This window comes from Tribolium castaneum, chromosome 1 (genome assembly GCF_031307605.1).
Source record: "Tribolium castaneum strain GA2 chromosome 1, icTriCast1.1, whole genome shotgun sequence".
Taxonomy (NCBI): Eukaryota; Metazoa; Arthropoda; class Insecta; order Coleoptera; family Tenebrionidae; genus Tribolium; species Tribolium castaneum.
Window position 1 is genome coordinate 13,818,125 of NC_087394.1, and position 11,342 is coordinate 13,829,466.

At 34.3% G+C, this 11,342-nt stretch overlaps 1 protein-coding gene across 1 annotated transcript; it reads left to right on the forward strand.

The window, feature by feature from the left end:
• The first annotated feature begins 46 nt into the window (after positions 1-46).
• On the forward strand, positions 47-7,625 carry LOC655926 (uncharacterized protein). Its single transcript, XM_001807539.4, has 7 exons — positions 47-193; positions 247-461; positions 520-616; positions 666-914; positions 961-1,228; positions 5,790-6,025; positions 6,083-7,625. The coding sequence occupies exons 2-7, from the start codon at positions 335-337 to the stop codon at positions 7,494-7,496; spliced, it is 2,391 nt and encodes a 796-aa protein (XP_001807591.1). The 5' UTR covers positions 47-193; positions 247-334; the 3' UTR covers positions 7,497-7,625.
• Positions 7,626-11,342: the final 3,717 nt, after the last annotated feature.

The window sequence follows — 11,342 nt, forward strand, 5'->3', positions numbered from 1 at the left end:
CAATCAAATTCAAAAGTTTAAATGAGGGAAGCTGGGCCGGTGGTTGAAAATCAATATGGCAGTCGATTCACTGACTATTTGTTTTCCCACCTAAAATTAACCAACACTTTAATTTGAAATCCATTGGATCAGATAATAGATAATTATTAATTAGGTTTCGAGAGACACTTGCGATAATCTCACCCACAGTTCCGTAAGTAATTGCATGTTCGCCGATGAGTCAGGTTATAATAATTTAATTTATAGGTTAGGGTGGTGACAAAAATAAACCATTCCAGTTTACACTATTCTCATGTGACTTTTCTTAACGATGTAGGAAAAGTGTGAAATTATTATGACCAGTGACAAATCTCGGATTGAGAAAATAATTGATCAGATTAATGCAAGTAATGCCAAGAAAGTCGCTTTACTTTTAGTGATCGGTTTCGTGTGTTATCATGGAATTCTCCACGTCAGATATGGTAAGTGTGATTCATCTGCGAACAGAATGGAGTAATAAATTTAACTAATAAATTTCAGGGACAAATTCTTGCAAGTGGCTGCTGTCAGACGGTCGCTACAAGGGGGACCAGGAGTGGCAGCCCTACGGCTGCATGCTCCACAGATACACCAAGATGTAAGCCCCCATACACAAGATTTGTACGCTTCTAACCGCATTTTTGCAGCGATACCAGAAAATGTTTACGGTACATAGCATTTTACGGCACTAGCAGCCACTTTGTGTTTATTGGCGATAAGAGAATGCAAGATTTGTATGTAACTTTTGTTAACCACTTAATTCAGGATGAAGAGCGGTTTTTGCGACCACCTGAAGATATCGCGAAAAATCTAACACATACGGATAACACGCTGAAGGTGAAGGCTGAATTTTTTGGCATGCCTTTTATATCAAAAGCAATGATTGATAAATTCAGGTAAAGTTGGCTTTTTGGAAATATCAATACAGTTGTGTTTTTCAAGACAGTGGCAACTGTCTAAAGAACCCCCATCTGTGATAGTAGCTGGATGCGCATTGCAAGCCATTCAAATATCAAATGCATCACTGACTATGGTTGAAGAGTATAAAGTGAATTTGACGCGACTTGTTCAACCGATTCATAATCTTCACAAGAAAAAGACCAAAGTTTTGTGGGCGTTACAGGAACCTGTAAATTCTGAGAAACTTAAGCCTGAACTACGTATCATCACAAATGAAATTATCAACTTGTATAATAAAGCCGCAATGGAGGTAAATATTACAAACTTACAGTCAGTTGGCATTCATGTTAAAAATTACTTCACAACATGTAATTAATTATAGTTATAATAACTCGCTTTGACATAATTTCAAATAATCAATGGACTTTTTGGATTGGATTTGCATTGGAACTTGAGTAAAGTCTCAAAACAATAATTAAATTAAATTAATTCACCTAGGGCCAGTTTATAAATAAATTGAAATAAAGTAAATTGAAAACCCAAGTACCAATTTGCATGAATATAATTTTTGAAATTACGGATTTTTTAATTTTAATTTTAGCGCCCCGTTTAACCCCCTAGGGGTTGATTTTTCGAAAATCCTGAGACACGTGTTTCTTCATTTTAACCTAAAGGCTAAATACTAATTTTCAAGGATATAACATTAATATTTTCATTAAATGACATACAGAGTGCTCAAAAACTGGCGCACCAACTCAGTGGTAAGTTATTGAGAAGCAAGTGCAGATTACGGGAAAAATGTTGAAAAAATTGAAAAAAAGTTATATTTTAAAAAATCTGGAGCTACAAACTTATTGTGTTAACTTCTTTAGTTTTCATTATTTTTTTATGTTTTTATGTTTCATACCAGGTAATCGTTCCGTAACAAAACGATGAATAATTATTTTTAAATTTACTATCAAATTTTAGCAGTTTTTTTAATTTAAAAAAATTAAAATTCATCCAAAAAATCACAATGTGTAGATGTGCCAACACTGGGAATTATTTCCTAGGAAACCGTTTCAAAAATAATTTATTTTTATTGTTGCTCAAATTCTATTGCGATCATGACTGTTAGACAACGTTGCCACATATCATTTATATAAAATCCATTATTTATCAATAACTTTAATACAAAGAATTTTTTTATTATTTTTACCTTTATATGTAACCAGTTCTCTACCACACACCATTGAGTTGGTGCGCCAGTTTTTGAGCACGCTGTATTTTTATTTAAAATTTTAAACCCAATTTAACCCACTTAGGGGTTGATTTTCAAAAAATGAAACACGTATTTCTTAGTTTTTAATCGAAAGCCTAAATACCGAGTTTCATGGTTGTAACTTTAAAAACGACGGATTTTCATTCAAATTTTAACACCCCATTTAACCCTTTTAGAGGGTGATTTTTGCAAAAATCCTTTCTTAGTGGATACCTACGTTATAAAATCTATCTACATTGAAAATTTTAACTGTCTATACCCAGCCGTTTAGGCTATGCGTTGACGAGCAATTTTATATATACCGGGTGTCCCAACTAAAATTTGTCCTTCCCCTGTAATCTCCAATTTCGTTCAAGTTTAGAAAAAATGCTGAAACAGGGCAGTTTTAGTTTAAAGGGGGTTATTTCTGCGTCTCTTTTTGGCGCCCAGAACTACCCCTTCAAAAAATTTCAATAGCAAGATGGGTCGAATAACACATCATTTTGCAGCTAATTTCATTGTCTGTGCAACCATGTACTTAATTAATTTTGATCGATTTATTGTCGAGAATCACGAAATTGGTTTATGATCATTGATATCATGATCGTTCAAATTTTGAACATTTTTTGCCATGAACGGATTCAGAAATAATATTTGCACTAATGTTGTTACTTTAAAGTAACAAACAAACCCTGTTTAAAAAAATTAAATAGCAAATGCTTTGTGTTTTTTTTTTCAAATTTTAAACGATTTCTTTTAGAGATTGTTGTGTCTAGATTGCTGTGAAAGGAAATAAAAGTAAGTTGTGAGAAAAAGAATCGTTTTAACTAATGTATTGGTAAAATGTCCACCCCCAATTTCCAAAAAATGGTACCATAGATTTTTAAAAACAGTAGTCCAGATAAAATGGCATTTCTGAGTCTATCCATACCAAAAAACTTCTCCAAAATCTAAGCGAGAGCATTTTAGACTGACAATTTTGAAAATTTTAATGACACTTAACTTCAAAATGGAGTCTTATACTAAAAAATGAAAATTTTTATTCCGAAATAAAATTAACTAGACGCCCTCTGGTGATGACTTTTGAACTATGTCGAAAACAGTAACGAAATTTTCGTAATTCCACATTTAATTGACATCTAATAAATTGTTTAACAATTTTGCGTGTATAGTGTTAATTGCTTACATTGGAGAGAATCACTTTAAAAGTACGTGGTGGTAAATATTAGCTCTGACTTTGGTTCTGCGGTTTTTCGTGGTATAAAGTGTTTGTTGTTGGAACATGAAAGTGGATGAAAAACAGGAAAAGATTTAAATTTTCTTTACACAAAGTGTTATCAAACAGTTGTCTAATTAAAGACTATAAGTAATGGATCACAGCGAACACAAAGTTGGGCTTAAGAAACCACTAAATTAGTGAAGTTTGTGAATTTTAGGTTAGAATTTTTCCACTGATAAAATCATGAAATACTTCGATAAATCAACAAAACTACAATTTAGATTAACAACTGCTAATACACTTAAACGTAAATTATGCCAAAAGGTAGGCTTTTCAATGTCTTTCTAATAATTTTCCAATAAAGAAAGTGAACCAAAAAGTCATCGTTATTCGTGTTTTCCTCGTCATCTCTAATTTGTCAACATTCGTTTCTTCCACCAAAGATACAATAGTCATTCCGCATTGGCAATGTAATAATTGTGAAGCCTCAAAATTCGTAGAACGCTCAAAATATCCGAATAAACATTTTCCCGCCATTTATGGTTACTATTTTCGACCTAGCTCAGTGGCGCCCCCAACGGTAACTTTACTTCCGAATATAGATAGCCAACAACAAAATAGGCGACCCATATTTTTTTATTTTAACCAAAGCTCTACCGTTTTTAAGAAAAATAATTGAAAAGGTGAAAATTCCTGGCCTGACGTCAGCAATGTTCCTTTTTGAATCAGCCAGTCACAGAACTTGAGATAGAAAACTTGCCAACAAAGATAGCTTGAAAGACGTACGGTTTTTCTTAATTCCTGCCTCTGCTGTTTTACATACGACTTCAGATGTGCTGCAGGAGCAGTCATTTTAACAAAACCCAAACTCCTGCAAAATATTAGCACACAACACAGTTACAATCGACAACGCACGGTTTTGACATTTGTATTTGACGTTTACCAACCCAAACGTAGGTCGTAGCGTTAATTGTATGCAGCGATAGACTGACGAATCATCAGTCGAGACATTGCTTACGTCACAGCGCAAATTTTCTATTATTACTAAAAAAGTACCGATTTAAAAAACTCAGACCGATATTACTAGACATCATTTTGTGTCTACTTTCAGAATCTGCAATTTCCAAAAACTTTTACTTTTGAGTATAACACTCCATTCTCAACAACAAAACTTCCAAAATTGAAAAAAAGTAGTATGAAAGCAGCTTCAAAATGATGGTCACTAGACCCTTCTTGCTATTTTTTGAAGGGGTAGCTCTGGGCTCAAGAGGGATAAACAAATTACTTTGAAACTAAGATAAAATTTGCCCCCCCCCCCTTTAAACTAAAATTAACCTATTTCAGCCTTTTATCCAAATTTGTACGAAATTGGAGATTTGAGGGGGTATAAATTTTAGTTGAGACACGCTGTGTAGAGAAGTCTATAAAACCGCGTGCGTTAAAAAATCAGAACTTAGTTACAAATTAAAATATTTTTAGTATGTGTCTTATGTAAAACCTGTCGTTTAAAAAAAATCAAATTAATGGCTTGCATAAAAAAAAGTTATGGAGCATGCACACACCCCTGGGTCATGTATGTTTTTAAAAAAAATTGTGAAAACGTGGGGCGTAACTCGAAACTTAAATAATATGACACCTTTCATTAACAACTGCTGTCAAAACTTGTCGCAGTTATCTATGACAGTTATGAACTTTACTACTGAGCCTATTTTACTAAACAAATTTGAAATACCTCATACAAACATAGAGGCAATGTTAACAGGGAATAAGGAGCAGGTAAAGCAAAAAGTGCGTATAGGTGAAAATATTAAACTTGTGAAACAAATTTTTTAAAATTCGTTTTCAATAAAGTTGGAAAATAGTTATTAATGATTAGATTTCTCATTGAAAATATAAATTGCATTAACTATTAATTTTTTGAAGTGCATGAATAATTTATAACTAATTTTGAGAAAAAATACGACATTGGTATTTTTAAAGTTTTGAAACAGCTAATAGTACTAATAACTGTAGATTTTTATTTGTATTGAATTATTTTTATCGTATACATTCTTCTACTGTATTTTTTGTTATTTAATCTGTTTAAAGTTTAAAATTATTTGTCCGGTAGCAGTGACATTATATTACTAGGGGTAAAAGTGATGGTGAGGTACATATTCATTTTTACGTACCTGTACTCCTTCAGAATTTGCTAGGGCAGCGGAAAATGGCAAAAAAAGACTTATAAAAAGTATAGTAAAAGTAAAAATGCTTTGCCGCTAAAATTGCACTTTCACTCTTTGACTGAAAGGTAAAACTCTTATTTCTGACATTTAGCCATAAAAATGGTTATCATACTCATGCATTTGTACATAATGGTACAACATGCTACATGAATGAGTTTTTTTTAAATGACGTTTTTATTTGTTTAAGATGTTACATTATTCTGAAGCCGAAATATGGCGTAGCATCAGACTGGTAGGCGAGGGAATGATCTCCATGAGCCCTGATGGCATTTACCTACCACAACGTTCTTTACTATACGACATCCAAATTCTTCTAAACATGTACTGCAATGATTACATGAACTTCAATGACGGGACTTGCTGCAGTTCGACAGAAACATACACAACCTTGCAGATAGTTACATTTGCTATTCTTGGCATTTGGTGAGTACTGGTCATAAAGTCGTAAAAATGGGATTTTTGCAATGTATTTTCCCACAGTGCAAGTATAGCCATCGTAATGCTATGCACCCGCCTGATAATGAAATGGCGCGGCCGCCCCATCCACGAATACAGCCAACTCCCCGACAACGCCCACCAACCCCCAGCCACCCCCGGCAGCTACTACAACCTCTTCACCAGTCTGGCCAAGATGGCCCTCATCATGTCGTACTTTTTCCTTTGTGACCGCACGAATTTCTTCATGAAAGAAAATAAATACTATTCCGAATTCAGCTTTTGGCTTCCAATCGGCTACGTTACCGTGCTAGGCCTATTTTTCACCGAGGACAGTAAATACACCAAAGTGTTACATCGCGACCAGCTAAACGAATGGAAAGGCTGGATGCAGCTAGTCATTCTAGTGTACCACATCACAGGCGCGAGCCGCATCTTGCCCATAAACATGCACATCAAAGTGTTAATATCGGCGTATTTGTTTCTGCTAGGCTATGAGCAGTTTTGCTGCGTCTGGCAGAGGGGTGATATAGGCATAGTTAGCTTCTTCCGCGTGCTTTTCCAGCTCAACTTCATAACGGTGACGCTGTGTCTTTGCATGAACCGCCCGTATCAGTTCTATTATTTCGTTCCGTTGCTGTCTTTTTGGTACTTGATGACCTACTGCTTCCTGGCGTTTCCGCCACACATCACAGCGCAAACCTCCGAGAATAACGTCATGCAGTACTTCTACTTGCTGATAAAGTTTGTTGTCTTCTTCACCGTTATTACCATCCTGTTCATGTCGGAGGTTTTCTTCGAGAAGGTTTTCGTCACAAGGCCTTGGAAGGCCCTTTTCGTGACAACAGATGACGATATCAGGGAGTGGTGGTTCAGGTGGAAGCTTGACAGATACACAATAATCTACGGGATGGGATTTGCCGTAATTCTGCTTTTGGCGCAACGTTACAACATTTACGATGACAACAACCACAATAATTTATTTTCGAGAGGGTTGGCCTTGACTGGGATTCTAGTAGCAATAGCGGGGATTGGCTGTTACTTGTCGATAACCTTCCTCTGTTCGACTGAGCTAGAGTGCAGTGAGATACACTCCTACATTGTTTTTATTCCCATTGTGGGCTACATTGTGTTGAGGAACATTTCCGGGGTGTTGCGAACTCGATATTCGAGTTTGTTTGCTTGGTTTGGCGAAATTTCATTGGAGCTTTTTATAAGTCAGTATCATATTTGGCTTGCGGCTGATACGCACGGTGTTTTAGTACTTATCCCGGGTTATCCGGTTTTGAATGTAATGATCACGTCGTTTATTTTTGTATGTGCTTCGCATGAAGTGCACCGTTTAACCAAAGTCTTGCTGCCATATGCCGTTCCCTACGATTGGAAATGTGTTTTGCGGAACTTTATCTTGTTTTTGGCGGTGTTGGTACCGATTGGGATAAATGATGGCATGTTCTAGGGTATAGTCGGAATAGAAAAGAACTGTTGTTATTTTTGAAAAGCGCACATTGTAATGTACATACGTTTTTATATAATAACATTGTATGTAGGTTTTCGTAAATAAAGAAATTTTTTATAAACGCGACAAGTTGTCTTATTTGGGTTGATATACAGGTGTCCGGAAAGACGCGCACCGCCGTGACACTACATCATCGGCCGATGCCCTAGAGAACCAGAAAAATGTTAAAAAAAATCTAAGTCTTTTATTGATGAAGACATGATGAAGTAAAGATTAAAAATTCTTTGCTAAAAATGAAGGTGTTTGCACTACCACTTCGAATCCAAATTCATTTGTGGTATAAATGATATTACATAAAAGGACGTAACAACATAAGAACTGAAAAAACCTTCCCAGATTCTTTAAGAAATGTTAACAAAATTTTTGAGTCAATAATGATAATAAATCTGGCAACACTTGGCACAAACCACTGTTGTTCAGATAAAACCATGGTTACGGTGATTGCTTATAAAGTCATTAAAATTTTTGTTTCGTCTGTCAGCCGTAATTTTTCAGTTTCAAACAGTGTCAGTGAAGGATTAAAATGTTTTCCTACTACGAATATTGTGACTTGTGTTTGCTGTTTTGTGAATACGCTAGAAATGCAAGTGAAGCCGCTCGTCAGGATGCCGATCCAGACGAAAACTCGAATTTAGGTCGTTTGGATCTTTTACCAAGGGAACTTGGTCGGCCCAGAGGTACGAAAACCATTACTGCGGAAGAAGCAATTTTGGAAGAACTCGTGAGGAGTTGGTGAACCGAAATCATGCCGCTAATGCTACGATCACTCCAGAAACATTACAAAAGTGCAAGCCAAACCTTTGAGCATTTGTTATAATTTTTTAGTGCATTGTTTGTTCGGTTTTTAAGTTGTGCAAAATATTATTACAATAAATGAAGCTGTTCTCCGCTCAGTTGCATTCAATAACATAATTAAAAATTACGATAATGCGCGAACTAATCTGACTAACAACAATGGCGTAACCATGGTTTTAAAGACTAGAAATTAAATATGTTCAACACATTTAATGGTATCCAAGACTTTAATTATAATTTTTAATTTCAGTTTTCACGTGTATCTTTGTGCAATGTTGCCTTTTTCCATAATTTGTTTAGGCTCTGATATAAAAACAGAGCATGTGGAATTTTTTTAAACATTTTTTCGATACCATAGAGGATTATCCAATTACTCCCCTTCAATGAGGTGCGCGACTTTCCGGACACCTGTACATGGATTCAGCTCGGTTTGCGTGTGGGGATGAGCTACTTCCCTTTGTTAAGGATGTTTTGGTGACCAAAAATTCATTCATAAGTTTGTAAACAAATAGTATTAATAGCTTTGCACAAATTGTTTAAAATAGCGAGCCACACAAACCGTCGTGAGCTGACCCACGTAACTTGTTTTAACTTCCCTGTTTTATAACTACTGTTTTTAAATACCAGAACACGGAAAATCTATGAATAAAAAATTCCAACACTTCCCACTTATTTCACAAAAGGGTAGTAAAAACCGTTTAATTAATATTTGCACAGTAAAAACTAAATCGATATAATACAGGCTGTTCCGTCTAAACCTCACAACAGAAGTATTGGAAGTTCTATTAATGATAGACATCTGAAATTAAGTATATCAAGATGGCGGCACTTCCGGTTATACCGGAAGTCACAATCAACCTTATTTTAAATGGAAAGCTAAGTTTTTCATTGCGTTTTTGGATTAGTTGAGTTATTTTAAGGCCATTTTTATCAGCTTTCCCTATACCTAAGTTCAATCGTTTTAGAGATACTTAAGATTTTTTGCAAATTTTTGGATTTGCACCTGTCACTTAAAACATCGGTAAATATCTTAGTTTTACAGATTTCGAAATCATGTTTGGAGAATTAAAAGAGAAAGCCTACATCTGTTCTCCTGTGTGTTCAAAATTGGAAACGAATTTAATAAGCCCAAAAATTTTAAGTTTGGACAACTTGAAGTACCCAACAAAGCCTGAGAATATTTTTAATTTAATTTCGATTAATTCTATTTAAATATTCGTATTCTTAAAATGATACTTGGCAGGCTTTGTCTGGTGGCTCTGGCAACAGTAGCAGCAGCAAAAGCAGGTCTAGTTGCTATGGCAGTAGTGGAATAAAGTTATTTTGGATAATAGGTCACCGGATAAAACTCTAATTATAACGTGATTGTGGATAAAAATTATTAATATGACGTCAGACTTTTTTGGGACATTGTATAATCAAAACTATTTTCATAAAATGCATCCTAGAGTATAAATAACGTCTACAAGATATCAAAAGTCCAACATTACTAATAACTGAGCTACAGAACGGGAGCTGAGCTGGACCATCGTGTGTATCATTTGTAAAGATCGTATAAAAACATATTTCATATTACTTTAGCTAAAATTATACCTGCGATATTTTCTTTGTTTTAAGGATAGATTAATCCAAAAACAGGAGATACCATGATGTTATCATCAATTAGAATTGGACATTTTACAACTGAAATCTTTAGTAAGATAATACGCTATAAGTAATTTATACTTTTTATTAACACACCAAGAACCGGTGTATAGAAGTGTAATTAATTTAATTCGCAACTAAATCTGTGATTAACTGATCACGTGACCAAATTGAAGCAATTTGCTTGGTCCATTTGCATTGTTACTTGTTAACTTATAACAACGATTTAAATTTTAACAGAGCTTTTTATAAACCTGTCCTAGCTGTTTTAAAACTAATTAGCTAACTCTTGATAAATATTTTAGTAGAAGACAAAACTGGAATACTTCCAAGCAACAAAAAAATTGTTTGTACTGGGAGTTATAGAGCTCTTCGAAAAATATTATGTATTTAAGAATATAAAAGAGAAAATGCAAACTCCACGGCAAATGTGGAGATCATTTTTAGAAGAAGATATGGGAAAAGATGATGATCGTATCCATAACTATTTTGATGAGGTAATAAGAAAAGTGTATTTAATCAAGTCCGAACTCAGTCACTGCGATCTTATTTTTTAGCAAACTATCTGCTCGGCTATACCTCTTTGCCGTTCTGACGCCATTACTTTAAAAAATAAGTCACAATTTTTATTCTCACTATCACAAAAAACTTAATGTTTTACTTATTTGTAATTTTTTCAATAAAAAAATATTGGAAACTTGGCCAGCATCCTCCATCATTAGGATACTAAGCTTTTTTGTGCCAGTGATCTAGTAATTTAGCAGTAAGAATCAGGAAGTCGCTGCTATTACCGTTACTGGTAAGGTGGAAACTTGACTAGTTTTACTTAAACTAGTTATCTAAACTAGATAACGCGATTTTAATTAAAAAAATTGGCTAATATACTTGAAAGATAGAATGGGAATTTATATTCGCAATTTAATGACTGTAAGACCAAGTTGTCGGAAAGTTAATAAGTTGATTGGTTTATAACGTGGTTTATAAATAAGAAGCTTAAATTTAAAAAATAAAAAGGTCTCATAACCTCTGATTATTTACCATAAAGTTAACCAGCTTGGTTAGCTAAACAATCCCTTATGCCTTGAATAATCTATATACAGGGTCGCTAAAAAGTATGGATACAGTTAAATATTATAAAAACTATTCATCAAAACTTATTGAAATTTAGTATACGCTTAAGATTATATAAATTGTATCGTTTCAGATGTTTATTAAATTTCTATCTCCATTTGTTCTTCGGATACAAGGCTAACTTGTTTTTTTAAATAGCAACAAGGGTCAAATTTAATATTTTTGAAAAGAGCATTTTTTTTCTTAGTTCTATGGTAGAACACATGCATACCCTAA